The following is a 20,350-nucleotide window of genomic DNA, read 5'->3' as shown; positions in this document are numbered from 1 at the left end:
AGGCTTGATGGTCTCGCTAACGCTAACAAACAGCTTGGGGTCTGTTGCGTGATGAAACTTTATCAGTGGCCGCGATTTATGAGGTCCAGGCATTCTGGGCCATATGAGATCTCAGTTCTAAGAAGCTCCTAAGCTCCCATAAACAGGCAGCAATATTGTCAGCTAAATATAACCCCCCTTCTTTCTCCTCCACCCTTCTGCTTCCCCCCTTCTTCGTCTTTCTCCTGGGGGGTGTGGTTGTGAGATTGGGACTGTTGGGTCAAGAAAGGCTTAGTTTCGCGACACGCTTATCGATTCGCTCTGTGTGTTAGCCGACGAAACGTTGTAGCAAGTTATGATTTTTGTCTGTAGTCAGTAGCCATATGGGTCTGTATGTGAACTCTTCTATGTCTGTCTGTCTGTCTGTCTGTCTGTCTGTCTGTCTGTCTGTCTGTCTGTCTGTCTGTCTGTCTGTCTGTCTGTCTGTCTGTCTGTCTGTCTGTCTGTCTGTCTGTCTGTCTGTCTGTCTGTCTGTCTGTCTGTCTGTCTGTCATCTCTATTCTGCTAAGCAGGGGGCATGAAAGTTCATATAGCTAACTCTGACTGGTGGGCCAGACTATCTGGCTCCTTGCATGAAGGATTGTGATTTTGTATGGAATCGCATTGGCAGTTGGCACATACTTCTGTTTTTTGTTTTTGTTTCTGTACAGTTTATGTGCTAGTCTATGGGCCTGGATTCAGTGCATATTCCATATCAGTTACTTCACCTTTGCCTGCTCATATATTTAAAAAAAAATATATATATATATGATACACACCAGATGATGTCATCAGTGTCTCGGGATTACATTTTTGTATTTCAGTTAAGAACAAATGCATATTTACAATGACGGCCTACCCCGGCCAAACCCGAACGACGCTGGGCCAATTGTGCGCCGCCCTATTGGACTCCCAATCACGGTTGGATGATGTCATCATCAAATGCATCAGATACACTTATTATCTCTTTGACTACAAAACATAGAAACTTGCCATTTTAACATATCCAGACACAGATCCAGACTCACCACCTGGATTCGGTCTTATGTAGCAACATTTCAATTTCTGTTTTTACATTGGATAAAAGTAGAGACTCAGAGCTACACATGGTACATAATACACTGCATTTGAGGAAACAATGGGAAAGTAATTCTGCTTTGAAAGTTGATCAACTTGTAAACTCACTTTTGAGAAAACGGTGTTTGAATGTTTTGGTATCAAGTGAAGAGCTCTTCTCTGTCTACACACATTCAGCATTGTTCACACCCTCTTAAGCCTTATCCCCACCCATCTCTTTAATGGTTGATCCAACCGTTCTTGCTATCTTACTTCCAGACATCTAAGAGAGAGAACAGCTCACTGAACATTACTCGCCCTGTCGCTCTATCTGTGGTTTCGCATTCAGAGCGCACACTGGACGCTCTGGCCAATAAGTAGGGTTGTTCCGAAACCTCTGACCTCACAACTACAATCAAGCACCCAAGCTAACTGGCTAACATTGGCTAGCTACTTCCAGACACATAATGAGAGAACACCCCACTCTGACCTTTTTATTCGCCCTGGTAGAGCTGGTTAGGCTTTTTTCATGTTGTCCAGAGTGTTAGTGACTGTAACTGTGCTGCTGGCAACAATTGAATTAAGCTTTGTTGCCAATGTTTACTGACACCGGACAGATTCAACGGGTGTTGAGCGTTCAAAAATGCATCAGTTATTCTGTGCTCTGGCACACTAAGACTTTTGCTAAGAAATGTAGCTAGATAGCTAGCTAGGTGAGCAATGAATCCCAACGCATGACGTAACATTAGTTTGTGAGCCAGCCAGCTAATGTTAGCTAGCTGGTGTCGTGTCTTTACTATCATTAAATTGAAGACTTAGTTTTTATCAAAGATTCTCTGTAATTAGTATTACGCGATCAGACTGACTAATCATGTAACCATAATTAACTAGGAAGTCGGGGCACCAAGGAAAATATTCAGATTACAAAGTTATAATTCCCAAATATAACCTTTCAGATATTTTCATATCTGATCAATAGTCTTCTGTTAATTAATTATTTATTTTACCTCACATTAGTCTCATTCCAAATGTCGTAAATTGTTGGTTATCTGCACGAACCCAATCTTCACTATGAGTCATCCATACATCAATTGTCTTAAATCATTTATTTATTACTAACTAAGTAATTCACAGAAAGGCATAAACAAACAGTAGATATAGTTACAAGGAAATGATAACGGCATTTCCCCAGTGGGATAAACCGGTATCGCGACTTGGTGGACACAAAGGGAAGTGGGGGTTGACTGAGATGAGACACTACAAAGTTGATAATTATAACAATTGAAATGCTAATCCTTTGCACATGAACGCTCACTCATTCGGGAAAAATTGCAATCAATATATATATTTACGCTCAGTGTGTCGCCGGGATCTTTGTTGAAAAGTTTGTTTCTGTTGGAGAGTTTTCGTCCTCTCTCTCTCTCTCTCTCTCTCTCTCTCTCTCTCTCTCTCTCTCTCTCTCTCTCTCTCTCTCTCTCTCTCTCTCTCTCTCTCTCTCTCTCTCTCTCTCTCTCTGTCGTGGTTAGAGGGCTTTGTTCAGAGCGACATTCATTCATGTTGTTGTAGAATGGATGTTTCTGCGGTTGTCGTTCTTCGCGTTCAATGATACCGAATTCCTAGCTGCAGACTAGTAATTAATATCAAAGACTTGTTCTTATTCTCTCCTTATCGATAGTTTCAGAGTTTAACCACGTGGTATGGTTAAAAGGTTCAGCAATGGTCTGCAACCTTTGTCCTCCCGTGATTGAGCGAAACATTGTCTACTGAGAATTTCTCAAAGTTGGGTTTTATTCGGAAATTGCAGAAAAGGGGCTGTCGCAGGATGACTGACCCTAACTGGGCTCATGGCCGGTCCTCTGATTTAGTTCAACTCAAAAGGGAATTGGAGTTTCCTTCATTAAACAGTCCAAAATCACGACACAATTTTACAAACAGTATCATACTCACTCATTCATCTCATACAAAAATTAGATGTAAATCTCATATCTGAGGCTATTATATAAACACCGTTACGGTAATGTGGCAACACTGTCTCCCATAAGCTTCCCCAAGTTGTACCAAACGGACCAGTTCGTAGCTGGATTCTTCACCAATCTTTTATACCTTCTCCGGAACGTAAACGTTTTTCGGACCTCAAGTTCTGTGAGGTGGAAGAAATTCCTTTGTTCTCTATGAAACTTCACTCTATCTCTATACTGTGTGGCCATGAGGAGATCCTCTCCTCAGGAATTTACGACCTCTCTCTGACCACAGCAGCCTAGTTGAAGGAGGCAAGGGGGAGGCAGGGAGAGGGGGGTGGTGCTTGCTGTACCCAAAGAGGGCAACATCACGACACTAGCTAATAGTACACATTAAACTTGAAAGGAAAATACTTTGTCTTTTGTTAAGACATGTAGCTAGCTAGCTAGCTAAACAATGGACCATAATCACAACTCATGACATTACTACCCTGCATGAATCTGCAGGTAGTTAACCACCAGGTTCTATGGCTATAACTAGTCAAGCAAATGTGTCTGAGATACGAATAATAAGATCATACACATAACGTTAGCTAGCTAACAGTACACTTGAAATTAAACCACTTTCTGTCAAAATTGGAAATGTGTAATATCTGAAAATCTTACCAGTATAAATTATGGTTGGACACATCTCCTGTCTGATGCCATGCATTGTTGCCTTAGTTTGACGATGTATTCCAAACTTGTCTTTTCTCCATCTCCTCAGCTATCATACTCAAATTAGACTGATTTCAAAACTCAGTCTTCCAGAAAGTGAAGAGCATACACATAACGTTAGCTAGCTAACAGTGCATTATAACTCGACATTAGGTTAATGCAGTTTTACTTAAAAGCAGTTTTCGACAGGATTACCTAAACATACTGACCAGCTCCAATAGACAGACATGTGCTATATGGTAGACCAATCCAAACTCATCTCTCGGCATGTCCAGCCCACTCAATATCTCAGCCAATCATGGCTAACGGGAAGGTTGTTCACTTTTTCTGTGGCTAAACCAACTAGGCTCGTAATTTAACAATTGTATTTGCATTTTCAGATGGCATACACGTTTGATATTAAGACACATGAAAGTTCACATGTTCAAGAAGGCATTTCTGTGAAAAAATGCTTCAGGTTTTTTTGTACGTTCAAACAGCTCTCCTGTGAAGTAATGACTTGCGACGTAAATTGACATTGTAGTGGTGCTGAGATTAATGCATCATACCATTAATCTCATACCAGCTGTAGTTCTGTCATTTGAAAGTTATATATTTTGAAAACTTGATTGCTGACATGCAAAAAAATGTGGGACTTTATCAACAATGGACGAATGAAACAAAAAACAAAATATTGTATTTGGGTGGAATTTTCCTTTAAGTTGGAAGTAAGCATGGCAGCAATTTAGATGAATACAGTAGAGGTATTTGGTGGTGTAATTAACCAATGATGCTATTGTCAGTGTCACGGTAGGGTCAGGACTGGTGTCAGATGTCATCTTTGCAATGGACCTCTGTCTAAGTTTGGCTTTGCCCACAATCACACAATCATTACACACCCTTTGAACACATACACATATGTAAGCATACACGTACACACACACAAACACGCACGTAAGCACACACACGTTCACACACATACATACACACACACGTGCACAAACACAAGTACACACACACTGCTAGTGCTGACACTGTCCCCGCTCCCCAGGTTTCCTTTCAGCACTTATGATGTATAATGTTCTCCAGTTGACAGTTACAGACCCCCCACCTCTGATCTACTGTATATGCTCCTATCAAATCACTGTGGACACCAGCTACTACGGGAGTCACTCTCAAGGACCCCCCCCTTCTCTTTTTCTCTTTCTCTTTTTCTCTAACTCGTTTCTTTCACTCCCTTTCCTTCCCATTTGATCACATTCTCTGTAGCTTTCTTTCTCAACCTCTCTCTCTCTCTCTCTCTCTCTCTCTCTCTCTCTCTCTCTCTCTCTCTCTCTCTCTCTCTCTCTCTCTCTCTCTTAGATAGTTGAGTAAGGGTTAGATTTAGGTATTAGGTGGCCCAGGAGATGGAATAATTCAGACATAAACCATCCTGTGTGATTGATGGGGTGCTAATACTGAAGTGGCGATCTGCTTTACATTTGAGAAACTGAGGTTGGTTCTCTTTGGTGTAAAACACAACTCTCATGTTCCCACCTTTGAATCCCATTTGAGTTCTGATTCTCCACACTTCTCCCCAAGCGTGCACTTGCACACACTCTGTCATTAATTGAATATCATAGGATCGGTGTAACCATCATACCATTGTCAAATTCATGACAGGAAGTTTGCAAGTGTACACTTTGGGAGAAGTGGAGAATCGCCATTCAACTTTTGTTTTGGCAAGGAACACTAAACAATATGGAGATTTGAGGGGTTTTGTGTGTAAATTCATTGCAGCAAATTCTTTATTGATGTGGTAAGGTCAGGTGGAGGAAGTACAGGGTTACTTGAATCAAGCCTACTGTATTTTCAATGCTGCAGGTCTGAGGCTTTGCTTTAGGAAATACAGGTTTCCACAGAAACCCACTTGAATTAAGCCTACTGTGTTTTCACTGCTGCAAGGTGATGACTGATCGACAAGTGATACACATGTTGGATCTTAATTTGATCGCTCTTTTGTTGCTGAGACTTTTCCTGCACAGCAGATTAATAAAATGTTTTTTATTTTATTTTACCAGGTAAATTGACTGAGAATACATTCTCATTTTCTTTTGAACTTTGTGATTTACATAAATTCTGAAAACGTGCACTAACACATCGCATTCAATTCAATTTCATTTCAATTTCAAGCAGAAATTTGCATCCTGTAGCTCTAACTCCAAAAAGTTTTGGGACACTGTAAAGTCCATGGAGAACAAGAGCACCTCCTCCCAGCTGCCCACTGCACTGAGGCTAGGTAACACGGTCACCACTGATAAATCCGGCCAACAGCCCCCCCCCACCCCCAAAATCCAGACAGCAGATGTTCTGAAAGAGCTGCAAAACCTGGACTAGTACAAATCAGCTGGGCTAGATAATCTGGACACTCTCTTTCTAAAACTATCTGCCGGCAATGTTGCAACTCCTATTACCAGCCTGTTCAACCTCTCTTTCGTATCGTCCGAGATACCTAAATGTTGGAAAGCTACCGTCATCCCCCTCTTCAAAGGGGGTGACTCCCTAGACCCAAACTGTTACAGACCTATATCCATCCTGCCCTGCCTATCTAAAGTCTTCGAAAGCCAAGTTAATAAACAGATCACTGACCTTTTCAAATCCCACCCTACGCTCTCCGCTGTGCAATCTGGTTTCCGAGCCGGTCACGGGTGCACCTCAGCCATGCTCAAGGTACGAAATGATATCATAACTGCCATCGATAAAAGACAGTACTGTGCAGCCGTCTTCATCGACCTGGCCAAGGCTTTCGACTCTGTCAATCACCGTATTCTTATCAGCAGACTCAACAGCCTTGATTTTTCTAATGACTGCCTCGCCTGGGACACCAACTACTTTGCAGACAGAGTTCAGTGTGTCAAATCGGAGGGCATGTTGTCCGGACGTCTAGCAGTCTCTATGGGGGTACCACAGGGTTAAATTCTCGGGCCGACTCTTTTCTCTGTATATAGTATCAATGATGTCGCCCATGCTGCGGGCGATTCCCTGATCCACCTCTACACAGACGACACCATTCTGTATACTTCTGGCCCTTCATTGGACACTGTGCTAACCTGTATGCGCTAGTCGGTTGGCACTCGCTACCTATTCGTCACCAGACCCACAGACCCACTGGCAATCAAACAAGCAAAGTGTCAGTATAGAGACAAAGTGGATTGTAACGGATGTGAAATTGCTAGCTAGTTAGCATTGGTGCGCTCTAATAGCGTTTCAATTGGTGACGTCACTTGCTCTGAGTCCTTGAAGTAGTGGTTTCCCTTGCTCTGCAAGGGCCGTGGCTTTTGTGGAGTGATGGGTAATGATGCTTCGTGGGTGACTGTTGTTGATGTGTGCAGAGGGTCCCTGGTTCGAGCCCGGCGAGGGGACGGACTAAAGTTATACTGTTACACTCTCATATTCAATAGTTCTTCCCGGCTGTATGTAATAAGACTTAATATTTCATGGGGTGACAGTGTAAGAAATAATACATAAAAAAACAAAATACTGCTTCCTAAGAACGCGAAGCGAGGCGACCATCTCTGTCAGTTCCATGTTCTATTCTATATTAAGATCCTGCATCTGTACACTGTCTAATAGATTATCCTACCACAAATGGGTGTATTACTGTGTGTGTGTGTGTGCCGGTGGGTGGGGATGGGGGGGAATGTATCAGGTTCAAAATGGCCTTTGGAGAAAGGGTAACACTGGAGAAGAAGATAGAGAAAACTCTGTCCCATAGGGCTGCACACAATTGGCCCAGCGTCGTCCGGGTTAGGGGATGGTTTGGCCGGGGTGGTTTTACTTGGCTCATCGCGCTCTAGCGACTCCTTGTGGCGGGCCGGGCGCCTGCAGGCTGACCTCGGTCGTCAGTTGGGCGATGTTTCCTCTGACACATTGATCAAACTGGCTTCTGGATTAGGTGTTAAGAAGCGCAGTTTGGCTGATCATCTTTTTGGAGGACGCATGACTCGACCTTTGCCTCTCCCGAGCCTGTTCGGGAGTTGCAGCGATGAGACAAGATCGCAATAGGATATCATGAAATTGGGGAGATAAAGGGGTTAAAATACAAAAATACAAAATAATAAATGAAAGACAGGCGCTGGAGAAGATTTGCAGTGTAAGCTTGATTGTCTTCCTAATGATTGACCTCAATACTCGAACTTCTAGGAATCAGTAGGCAACATAAGCTGAATCAAAGCATACTTTATTTATAGAGCACATTTCTTACAGGGGAGGCATTTCAAAGTGCTTAACAAATAAAACAACACAAGGGGAGGAAAATAAAAACAAGGAAGTCTTCCTGTGGTTCACTTCTATTTTTTTTAATAGAATGATGTCTTCCAAGCAAGCCACATCTCCGTTTGCCCCAGCGACGGAGGAAGATGAAGCGATGGGTCAGGACGATGTGGGCTGGGCCAATCAGGACAGAGAAATCCAGGACCAACCGGCCTCACCCACTCTGCACAGCAAACCCCTCCCAGAGGAGCACCAGCCAATCAGAGACAGCCAGCCTGAGTCGGCGTGGAAGAGTATAGGCTCTACTCAGACGGTGAGACATACACACACACACTCTTCATAAGATTGACACTGTCACTGATCCCCATTATAGAGGAATCTTCCTCTTTAAGACAAATGCCTCTTGGAACAGTTTCAAGGACGTCTTTAGATGCCAAAGCCCCTTGTGTTTGTAACATAAGCCATCTAATGTTCTTGGAGATCCCCCCACTCTGTAAGAGGAGGAGACGACATTCAGAAATAAACCTCTCGTCGGGCCACCTGTGCTAGAGTGTGTGCTGAGGGACAATGTCGGTTCACTATTAAAAACAGTATGGTTATGTCCCAAATTGCACCCTATCCCTAGATAGTGCAGTACTGTTTACCACGACCCATAGGGCTCTGGTCAAATGTAGTGGATTATATGGAGTAGGGTGCCATTTGGGACGCATTCTATCGCTGTGCTACAGTATTACTGGCCCCATGAATGCCCTTTGACCTATGATGTCATAAGTGTACAGATGTAGGATCTTAAGTGGATCACCCTGTTGCGGGAAAATGTTAAACTTGTAGTCTATTTGTGGCTTTTGAAGTTTGTAATTTCCACACAAAAAATGGCCATAGTCAGTCCTGTGGGATTTGTCTTTGCTGTATAGTCAGAGTTGGCTGTTTTTAACCTGAAAACCACTGCTATCCCCATGCATGACAGGTGTGTACCTCTTACCCTTGCCACACAGGCTATGACCTGTGGCATTCTTCTGCGTTGAGTTTAATTAGTCAATCACAAGATGGAGGGAGTGGATATCTGTAACCGTGTTCTTGGCACAGGCCCAAAACCCATGTTGCAAAACCCATGAGTTACTGCCTTTGTCCCAAATTGCACCTTATTCCCTATATAGTGCACTAGTTTTGACTGAAGGCCCTATGGGTAGTACACTACATAGGGAAAAGGCAGCCATGGGATGTAGATATCAACTTTTCCCTTCCCCACTGCCGTGGCAAAGTGTCATACTCTGGCTGCCAGTACAGGAGTCTAGAAGATGATTTTACCAACAACACCCACAAACATTAGATGATTTGAACAACACCCACAACAGCAACAACCACAAACATTAGATGATTTGAACGACACCCACAACAGCAACGACCACAAACATTAGATGATTTGAACAACACCCACAACAGCAACGACCACAAACATTAGATGATTTGAACGACACCCACAACAGCAACAACCACAAACATTAGATGATTTGAACAACAGCAACAACAGCAACAACCACAAACATTAGATGATTTGAACAACATCCACAACAGCAACAACCACAAACATTAGATGATTTGAACAACATCCACAACAGCAACAACCACAAACATTAGTCAATAGAGAGGTGGTGAAAAGTCACATTTAAAAAGCAATTATATAAATAGTGATTGTAGTTTAAGTTACACTTTACTTGGTGGTGAGTTAGTTATTAGTTTAAATAATGGCCATTAATATTTAGACGAGGTAAAATAAGAAGTCAGAGTTTTTCCAAACCCCCATTTGACCTTTATTCAAGTAAACAAGTCAGTTAAGAACAAATTCTTGTTTTCAATCACAGCCTAGGAACAGTGGGTTACTCTAGAGCCTTGTTCAGGGGCAGAATGTCAGATTTGTACCTTTTCAGCTCTGGGATTTGATCTTGCAACCTTTTGGTTACAAGTACAATGCTCTAACCACTAGGCTACCTATCGCCCCATGTTGTATTTGTTCCTATAGGACAATGGTAGCAGCAAGGGCTGTTCCTTGTACTCCTACCGGAATAACTCTACCTCTCCACCAAAGCCCGAGGAGTGTTCTCGGGAGCGGGGCGAGCAGCTAGGCGGATCGACCTTCGGAACACTTGAGCGCCGCAAAGGAAGCCTGGCCGACGTGGTGGACACACTGAAACAAAAGAAACTGGTGGAGCTGACAAAGACAGAGCAGGACGGTAGGAGAAGGCCTTTACCCTTTCTGTACGTGTGTGTGCTCTTCTGTAGATGGACATGTTTCACTATACTTGAAGACCAGAAATCCCCTCAAGAATAGTAAACAAACAAACATTTGACCAACTGGGGACATTTTGTCGGTCCCCAAAAGGAAAAAAGCTATTGTGTTATGGTTAGAATGTTAGGTTTAGGGGTTAAAGGTTAGGGTTAGGAGTTAGGGTTAGGATAAGAATTAGGTTTAGAGTTAGGGGTTAAGGAAAATAGGATTTTGAATGGGAATCAACTGTGGGTCCCCACAAGGTTAGTTAAACAAGACTGTGTGTGTGTGTGTGTGTGTGTGTGTGTGTGTGTGTGTGTGTGTGTGTGTGTGTGTGTGTGTGTGTGTGTGTGTGTGTGTGTGTGTGTGTGTGTGTGTGTGTGTGTGTGTGTGTGTGTGTGAGCTCTCCTGTATGTGTGTGTGCGTACTGCGTACATACAGTATGTTTAGCTTTTCCTTTGTGTCTATATCCTCTTCAGAGGAACTTTGAACCATTCAATTACAAGTGCCAAATCCCCCACCCATAGATCACAGATCTGTGAGAAGTGAAATCGCTAGTTTCCCTTTTCTCCCCCTCAGATCTGTCTCCTCACATCAGGCCAGTGGTTGACTCCCATTGCATGCTCCTGCATGCTCCTATACCCCACAGCTATGGAGATCTTACATCTCTCTGTACTGCTATGCTACACATGGTAATTGTCATGATATCAGAGGCCCCACTGATCTATCGTCCTAATGCTTCACTTTGTTATTGATATGGTGCAGTGTAGAGTAGTGATCTCTAGAGCCAAATAGCCATAGGCATCACCGCTTCATCACAGCTTCTACTTTACTGTATGGAGATAGTCTTTGGTTTACTGTGAGTGAGCCACTTTCTCTCTGTGTGTGTGTGTGTCATCTGCCTGTCTAACAGAAGTGATGTACATCGATGCTAAGGCAGGGAGACAAAGCACACAGAGCTGAGAGTGTCTTGATGCAGTGTCAGCGTTCCCCTATCTGTTTTTGGTCAATTTGTGTGTCTTAAGTTTTTCCACTCCCATATAGGGGATACATTTGACTGAGCTGCCCCTCTTGGCCAGGTCTCCCTTGGGAAGAGGTCTTCTGACCTCAATGTGAATACCTGCTTAAATAAGGTTAAACATATATATATATATATATATGTTTTTATAATAGAAATAGTAGTCAACAGAATTCATAGGTGTAAAATTATATGAATTCATATGATCAAAACACTAATCTACTGTAGCTTCCCAAATTACTCTGTTTTGTTCCTATACATTCTTTAATGGCAATGGTGAAATGTACAATAACGGTACATTGTTATCCTGTTTTACATGTCTTATTCACTCCCCAAGGACCCACCAGTCGCAACAAACAATAACCCAAACACTGCAGTGTAGATTAGGATTCATCCATCCATCTATTTTAACCATCCATCCATCTATTCATCTCTATTCATCCATCCATCCATCTATTCATCCATCCATCCATCTATTCATCCATCCATCTATTCATCCATCCATCTATTTTAACCCTCCATCTATTCATCCATCCATCTATTTATCCATCCATCCATCTATTCATCCATCCATCTATTTTAACCCTCCATCTATTCATCCATCCATCTATTCATCCATCCCATCCATCCATCTATTCATCCATCCATCTATTCATCCATCCATCTATTTTAACCCTCCATCTATTCATCCATCCATCTATTCATCCATTTATCTATTTTAACCATCCATCCATCTATTCATCCATCCATCTATTCATCCATCCATCTATTTTAACCCTCTATCTATTCATCCATCCATCTATTCATCCATCCATCTATTTTAACCCTCTATCTATTCATCCATCCATCTATTCATCCATCCATCTATTTTAACCCTCTATCTATTCATCCATCCATCTATTCATCCATCCATCTATTTTAACCCTCTATCTATTCATCCATCCATCTATTCATCCATCCATCTATTTTAACCCTCTATCTATTCATCCATCCATCTATTCATCCATCCATCTATTTTAACCCTCTATCTATTCATCCATCCATCTATTCATCCATCCATCTATTTTAACCCTCCATCTATTCATCCATCTATTTATCCATCCATCCATCTATTTTAACCCTCCATCTATTCATCCATCCATCTATTCATCCATCCATCTATCCATCCATCCATCTATTCATCCATCCATCTATTCATCCATCCATCTATTTTAACCATCCATCCATCTATTCATCCATCCATCTATTCATCCATCCATCTATTTTAACCCTCTATCTATTCATCCATCCATCTATTCATCCATCCATCTATTTTAACCCTCTATCTATTCATCCATCCATCTATTCATCCATCCATCTATTCATCCATCCGTTGGCTATAAGTCACATGTCTCTGTTTTAGCTCCCTATGTGAAGTCTACGATCAGGATTACAGTGACAGCCTTGATTTTTCTAATGACTGCCTCGCCTGGGACACCAACTACTTTGCAGACAGAGTTCAGTGTGTCAAATCGGAGGGCATGTTGTCCGGACGTCTAGCAGTCTCTATGGGGGTACCACAGGGTTAAATTCTCGGGCCGACTCTTTTCTCTGTATATAGTATCAATGATGTCGCCCATGCTGCGGACGATTCCCTGATCCACCTCTACACAGACGACACCATTCTGTATACTTCTGGCCCTTCATTGGACACTGTGCTAACCTGTATGCGCTAGTCGGTTGGCACTCGCTACCTATTCGTCACCAGACCCACAGACCCACTGGCAATCAAACAAGCAAAGTGTCAGTATAGAGACAAAGTGGATTGTAACGGATGTGAAATTGCTAGCTAGTTAGCATTGGTGCGCTCTAATAGCGTTTCAATTGGTGACGTCACTTGCTCTGAGTCCTTGAAGTAGTGGTTTCCCTTGCTCTGCAAGGGCGTGGCTTTTGTGGAGTGATGGGTAATGATGCTTCGTGGGTGACTGTTGTTGATGTGTGCAGAGGGTCCCTGGTTCGAGCCCGGCGAGGGGACGGACTAAAGTTATACTGTTACACTCTCATATTCAATAGTTCTTCCCGGCTGTATGTAATAAGACTTAATATTTCATGGGGTGACAGTGTAAGAAATAATACATAAAAAAACAAAATACTGCTTCCTAAGAACGCGAAGCGAGGCGACCATCTCTGTCTCTATTCATCCATCCATCTTCATTCATCCATCCATCCATCTATTTTAACCCTCTATCTATTCATCCATCCATCTATTCATCCATCCATCTATTTTAACCCTCCATCTATTCATCCATCCATCTATTTATCCATCCATCCATCTATTTTAACCCTCCATCTATTCATCCATCCATCTATTCATCCATCCATCTATCCATCCATCCATCCATCCATCTATTCATCCATCCATCTATTCATCCATCTATTTTAACCATCCATCCATCTATTCATCCATCCATCTATTCATCCATCCATCTATTTTAACCCTCTATCTATTCATCCATCCATCTATTCATCCATCCATCTATTTTAACCCTCTATCTATTCATCCATCCATCTATTCATCCATCCATCTATTCATCCATCCGTTGGCTATAAGTCACATGTCTCTGTTTTAGCTCCCTATGTGAAGTCTACGATCAGGATTACAGTGACAGCGATGATTCCTCATTGCACTTCATTCTAACCTTTAGAATTTCAGCCCTTTATTCGTTGTATATTAAATATTGTGGACGTTTCATTTACGTTTTTGGCATTTGACCCTGCCCAGTGAGATTAGCAGATGGGTTCATTTTATGTGATGTGTTTTGCTTAAGATAGCAGGAGATCAATAAATAAATCACTAAGGCTGAGAGACTTCTACATTAATGAATTGATTGGCTCTGCGAACATCGCTCCACAAATGCAAATGCAGCCATAAACGTAAACTGTAGATCCAGACTGAAGTGCTGTTACGTCTCTTTACACAAACACATCTCTAAAACTACCTAACCCTTTTTTCTTCCTTCACTTTTTTATGCCACCTACGCTTTTGTCATTCTTCTCCCACTCAGAGCGTTTTCTCAATTCTGACCCATTGCCCTTGACCTGTTCTGCGATTATTCATAAAAACAATATTAAGGACAATCATTTTGTAGCAATGGTTCTATTTTGCTTTTATATTGCTTTGACTCGTACATTACTATGGACATGGCTTTTATATTGCCTCGACTTGTACATTACTATGGACATGGCTTTTATATTGCCTCGACTCGTACATTACTATGGACATTGCCTTATTCATACATGTTTGGAAAGACAGAGAACGAGGGAGTCTTTATAGCTGGGTGTGCAGAGGCATCATTGTAAAAAGGCAGATCTGGTAGGGGAGAGTTGTGTAAGTTGAGCCTCCCTTGTTTCACGGAAAACCATATACAAAAGTAATTATTTTACGAAATATTTAGGAATGATTTGATTTGACTTATTTTCACCAAGTCAAATTAATATATTGTGTTAGAGGTTTCATGATGCTTGTATCTAATTTAACGGTTTTTATACATCCATTAGGATCTCTAGAAGCTTCAATATGAGGTTCTATACCTAGCGGGAAAGATACTTGTAGCTGTGTGGGCTGACCAGGTCAAAATGTTTGCCTTGCACTAAAACAAATGTGGGCTTGTTTGGTTGACTCAATTGCTGGGTTGCGGTGGGTCACTTAGCTGGGTTGTTTTCTTTAAAAACAGTTGGGTTAGGGATGCTGGGTGTTGGGTTATGGATGCTGGGTGTTGGGTTTTGGATGCTGGGTGTTGGGTTTTTGGTGCTAGGTGTTGGGTTATGGATGCTGGGTGTTGGGTTATGGATGCTGGGTGTTGGGTTATGGATGCTGGGTATTGGGTTTTTGGTGCTGGGTGTTGGGTTATGGATGCTGGGTGTTGAGTTTTTGGTGCTGGGTGTTGGGTATTGGATGCTGGGTGTTGGGTTATGGATGCTGGGTGTTGGGTTATGGATGCTGGGTATTGGGTTATGGATGCTGGGTGTTGGGTTATGGATGCTGGGTATTGGGTTATGGATGCTGGGTGTTGGGTTTTTGGTGCTGGGTGTTGGGTTATGGATGCTGGGTGTTGGGTTATGGATGCTGGGTGTTGGGTTTTTAGTGCTAGGTGTTGGGTTATGGATGCTGGGTGTTGGGTTATGGATGCTGGGTGTTGGGTTATGGATGCTGGGTGTTGGGTTTTTGGTGCTGGGTGTTGGGTTATGGATGCTGGGTGTTGGGTTATGGATGCTGGGTTTTGGATGCTGGGTGTTGGGTTTTTGGTGCTAGGTGTTGGGTTATGGATGCTGGGTGTTGGGTTATGGATGCTAGGTGTTGGGTTATGGATGCTGGGTATTGGGTTTTTGGTGCTGGGTGTTGGGTTATGGATGCTGGGTGTTGAGTTTTTGGTGCTGGGTGTTGGGTATTGGATGCTGGGTGTTGGGTTATGGATGCTGGGTGTTGGGTTATGGATGCTGGGTATTGGGTTATGGATGCTGGGTGTTGGGTTATGGATGCTGGGTATTGGGTTATGGATGCTGGGTGTTGGGGTTTTGGTGCTGGGTGTTGGGTTATGGATGCTGGGTGTTGGGTTATGGATGCTGGGTGTTGGGTTTTTAGTGCTAGGTGTTGGGTTATGGATGCTGGGTGTTGGGTTATGGATGCTGGGTGTTGGGTTATGGATGCTGGGTGTTGAGTTTTTGGTGCTAGGTGTTGGGTTATGGATGCTGGGTATTGGGTTATGGATGCTGGGTGTTGGGTTATGGATGCTGAGTTTTGGGTTTTTGGTGCTAGGTGTTGGGTTATGGATGCTGGGTGTTGGGTTATGGATGCTGGGTGTTGGGTTATGGATGCTGGGTGTTGGGTTATGGATGCTGGGTGTTGGGTTTTTGGTGCTAGGTGTTGGGTTATGGATGCTGGGTGTTGGGTTATGGATGCTGGGTGTTGGGTTATGGATGCTGGGTGTTGGGTTTTTGGTGCTAGGTGTTGGGTTATGGATGCTGGGTGTTGGGTTATGGATGCTGGGTGTTGGGTTATGGATGCTGGGTGTTGGGTTTTTGGTGCTAGGTGTTGGGTTATGGATGCTGGGTGTTGGGTTATGGATGCTGGGTGTTGGGTTATGGATGCTGGGTGTTGGGTTATGGATGCTGGGTTTTTGGTGCTAGGTGTTGGGTTATGGATGCTGGGTGTTGGGTTATGGATGCTGGGTGTTGGGTTTTTGGTGCTAGGTGTTGGGTTATGGATGCTGGGTGTTGGGTTATGGATGCTGGGTGTTGGGTTATGGATGCTGGGTGTTGGGTTATGGATGCTGGGTGTTGGGTTATGGATGCTGGGTGTTGGGTTATGGATGCTGGGTGTTGGGTTTTTGGAGCTGGGGTATTGAGATATGATCCAGTAGGTCAGATCAGAAGACTGGAGATGTAGTTTTGTAGGGGTGTGGCTCTCAGATAATTATTTTTAGCCACCCATGAGAGTAAATGCCATTCATGTTCATCTGTTTTGTTTCATAGTTATCACATATTAAGGTTGAACATTTAATTTTTGTAACTTTGACGATGCTTACAGAAGTGTATGAGTTTTCTAAAAGCCTATGCTTATCACATTGTTGGGATATAATAAGGTGGTATACATTATTAGGCAATAACATGGTATACCTTATTATAATATGCAATAAATCATCTTAATATTGTAGAAGAATGTGTAAAAAAATAAATCTGAAATTTGAATTTGCTGTAAACTTGACATGAAGAACATGAATGACATTTACTCTCACAGTTGGCCAATAAGATCTATAACCTTAATGTTTATGTTAAAAAAGACCCAGCTGCTCGGTCAACCCATTATGAGAGTAAAAGAATACCCAACTGAGTGTTAAATTAACCCATGTTGGGGTAATCCCAACAAAACAGGATTTTGGGTAATTCATGCAACCCAACTGACTAGGTCAAAACAACCCACTATTTAACCAGCGCTGCGTTACCGAATAACCCAAATTGGGTCATTTTTAGCCCATCATCTTTTCTTTGTTTGGGGTAAACTAGGCTAATGACCATGGGGTAAGTTGAGCCAATGTAAGTGTTTTCTTCCCAGGCATTATCACTGGGATATGAGGTAACAACAGGGTCTACGTTCAAAATGTTTTTTAAAAAGTACAAAGTGTTTGTTAGGTCTTAATAAGCCTGTGTTAAAAAAAATGCTTAAAAGACAAGCAGGCGGTTATGATTGTGCTGAATTGTGTTTGGGAAATAAAGATAGACATGGTTTTAAAAAGTTAGTGGTAATATTTAATTCAGTACAGAAATTTGTAGGCGGCTTAACTTACCCTGTCCCTTAACTTACCCTGTCCCTTAACTTACCCTGTCCCATAACTTACCCTGTCCCTTAACTTACCCTGTCCCTTAACTTACCTTACCCTGTCCCTTAACTTACCCTGTCCCTTAACTTACCCTGTCCCTTAACTTACCTTACCCTGTCCCTTAACTTACCCTGTCCCTTAACTTACCCTGTCCCTTAACTTACCTTACCCTGTCCCTTAACTTACCTTACCCTGTCCCTTAACTTACCTTACCCTGTCCCTTAACTTACCTTACCCTGTCCCTTAACTTACCCGGTCCCTTAACTTACCCTGTCCCTTAACTTACCTTACCCTGTCCCTTAACTTACCCTGTCCCTTAACTTACCCTGTCCCTTAACTTACCCTGTCCCTTAACTTACCCTGTCCCTTAACTTACCTTACCCTGTCCCTTAACTTACCTTACCCTGTCCCTTAACTTACCCTGTCCCTTCACTTACCTTACCCTGTCCCTTAACTTACCCTGTCCCTTAACTTACCTTACCCTGTCCCTTAACTTACCCTGTCCCTTAACTTACCCTGTCCCTTAACTTACCCTGTCCCTTAACTTACCCTGTACCGCGGCTCAACTTTCCCCATAAGTTGCACAAACTATATATTCTGATTATTTCCAGGGATACACAACATCCCGAAATATATGTAGATATCTTTGTTAGAAAGAATACTATATTTCCCTTGACGGAGTGATGCCGAACTTACCCCTCACTCCCCTAGTGCTGAACCAATGACTTTATTACTTTATGGTGGGTGCACTGCTTTTACAGACTGCCTAGAGTGGGTTAGTGGTGTGCACTGCTTTTACAGACTGCCTAGAGTGGGTTAGTGGTGTGCACTGTTTTTACAGACTGCCTAGAGTGGGTTAGTGGTGTGCACTGCTTTTACAGACTGCCTAGAGTGGGTTAGTGGTGTGCACTGCTTTTACAGACTGCCTAGAGTGGGTTAGTGGTGTGCACTGCTTTTACAGACTGCCTAGAGTGGGTTAGTGGTGTGTCTAGTGAGCTGCTGTTTGTCAGCTCACTGCTGCGTGTCAGAGGTCAAATAGGGGGTGCTTTTATTTGTGTAACCTGGACAAGTGTGTGCTGTGAAATGGAAATATCCCACTCCCTTGGAGAGTAGGGTCTGGGCCATTATTGGCAGCGATCCTGGAGCAATTAGTGTTAAGCGCCTTGCTTAAGGGCAGATTGACAGATTTTTCACTGAGTCATTTCGGGGATTCAAACTAACATAATTTCGGTAACTGGCCCAGCGCACTAACCGCTAGGCTACCTGCCACCCCATAGAGTTGGCAGGTCACTGTAGGTACAGGTCACTCTGGGTACAGGTCATGAGGTGTGTTGTTGTTAGAGGCTCACTGTGGGTACAGGACATGAGGTGAGTTAGGTGGTCACTGTGTGAACAGGACATGAGGTGTATTAGAGTTAGAAGGTCACTGTAGGTACAGGACATGAGGTGTGTTGTAGTGAGAGGGTCACTGTGGGTACAGGACATGAGGTGTGTTGTAGTGAGAGGGTCACTGTGGGTACAGGACATGAGGTGAGTTAGATGGTCACTGTGTGAACAGGACATGAGGTGTATTAGAGTTAGAGGGTCACTGTAGGTACAGGACATACAGGACAGGACATGAGGTGTGTTGTAGTGACTGTGGGTACAGGACATGAGGTGTGTTGTAGTGAGAGGGTCACTGTGGGTACAGGACATGAGGTGTGTTGTAGTGAGAGGGTCACTGTGGGTACAGGACATGAGGTGTGTTGTAGTGAGAGGGTCACTGGAGGTACAGGACATGAGGTGTGTTGTAATGAGAGGGTCACTGTGGGTACAGGACATGAGGTGTGTTGTAGTGAGAGGGTCACTGTGGGTACAGGACATGAGGTGTGTTGTAGTGAGAGGGTCACTGTGGGTACAGGACATGAGGTGTGTTGTAGTGAGAGGGTCACTGTGGGTACAGGACTGTTGCTGTGGGTACAGGACATGAGGTGAGTTGTATGAGAACTGTGGACTTGTGGGTGAGCAGAAATAGTCAGTTATGTCTTTGACAATAAAATCCACCCTCCTCCCTCCAAGCCTGCCCTGTCCATCTCCGCCGCATCCCAAATGGCACCCTATTCTCTTTATAGCCTCCTCTTCCTGTTAAAAATGGCTCATCAAGGGTGACTTCCTGAGGTGGGATTTGCTATGATCAAATGGAATAAACCCTATTAGCCACGAAGTGCTCACTTGGCTTAACTGACCTGACCCCATTGCAATCTGTAGCCAGAGGGGTTAAAGTCTCTATAGCTCAGCTCACTGTTAGCCGTCAGCTTCTACCCCCCCCCCCAGCTCACTGTTAGTCATCAGCTTCTACCCCCTCTCAGCTCACTGTTAGCCGTCAGCTTCTACCCCCCTCTCAGCTCACTGTTAGTCATCAGCTTCTACCCCCTCTCAGCTCACTGTTAGTCATCAGCTTATACCCCCTCTCAGCTCACTGTTAGTCATCAGCTTCTACCCCCTCTCAGCTCACTGTTAGTCATCAGCTTCTACCCCCTCTCAGCTTACTGTTAGTCATCAGCTTCTACCCCCTCTCAGCTCACTGTTAGTCATCAGCTTCTACCCCCCTCAGCTCACTGTTAGTCCTCAGCTTCTACCCTCACTCTCAGCTCACTGTTAGCCATCAGCTTCTACCCCCTCTCAGCTCACTGTTAGTCATCAGCTTCTACCCCCTCTCAGCTCACTGTTAGTCATCAGCTTCTACCCCCTC

The 20,350-nt window shown here is 43.4% G+C and overlaps 1 protein-coding gene across 7 annotated transcripts in view; it reads left to right on the top strand.

The window, feature by feature from the left end:
* LOC124037551 (transcription factor SOX-6-like) overlaps window positions 1–20,350 on the top strand; it is a 213,832-nt gene that overhangs the window by 63,266 nt on the left and 130,216 nt on the right. For 6 of the 7 annotated variants that reach the window (XM_046352362.1, XM_046352359.1, XM_046352361.1 and 3 more), the window contains exons 3-4: window positions 8,073–8,292; window positions 10,000–10,210. In XM_046352362.1, the coding sequence (XP_046208318.1) occupies window positions 8,074–8,292; window positions 10,000–10,210 (430 nt within the window). In that variant the 5' untranslated portion in view covers window position 8,073. The remainder of the gene's footprint in view (window positions 1–8,072; window positions 8,293–9,999; window positions 10,211–20,350) is intronic. The other variant, XM_046352364.1, reaches the window with a different exon arrangement.

This window comes from Oncorhynchus gorbuscha, linkage group LG06 (genome assembly GCF_021184085.1).
Source record: "Oncorhynchus gorbuscha isolate QuinsamMale2020 ecotype Even-year linkage group LG06, OgorEven_v1.0, whole genome shotgun sequence".
Taxonomy (NCBI): domain Eukaryota; kingdom Metazoa; phylum Chordata; class Actinopteri; order Salmoniformes; family Salmonidae; genus Oncorhynchus; species Oncorhynchus gorbuscha.
This window is presented reverse-complemented; position numbering and strand designations above follow the sequence as displayed.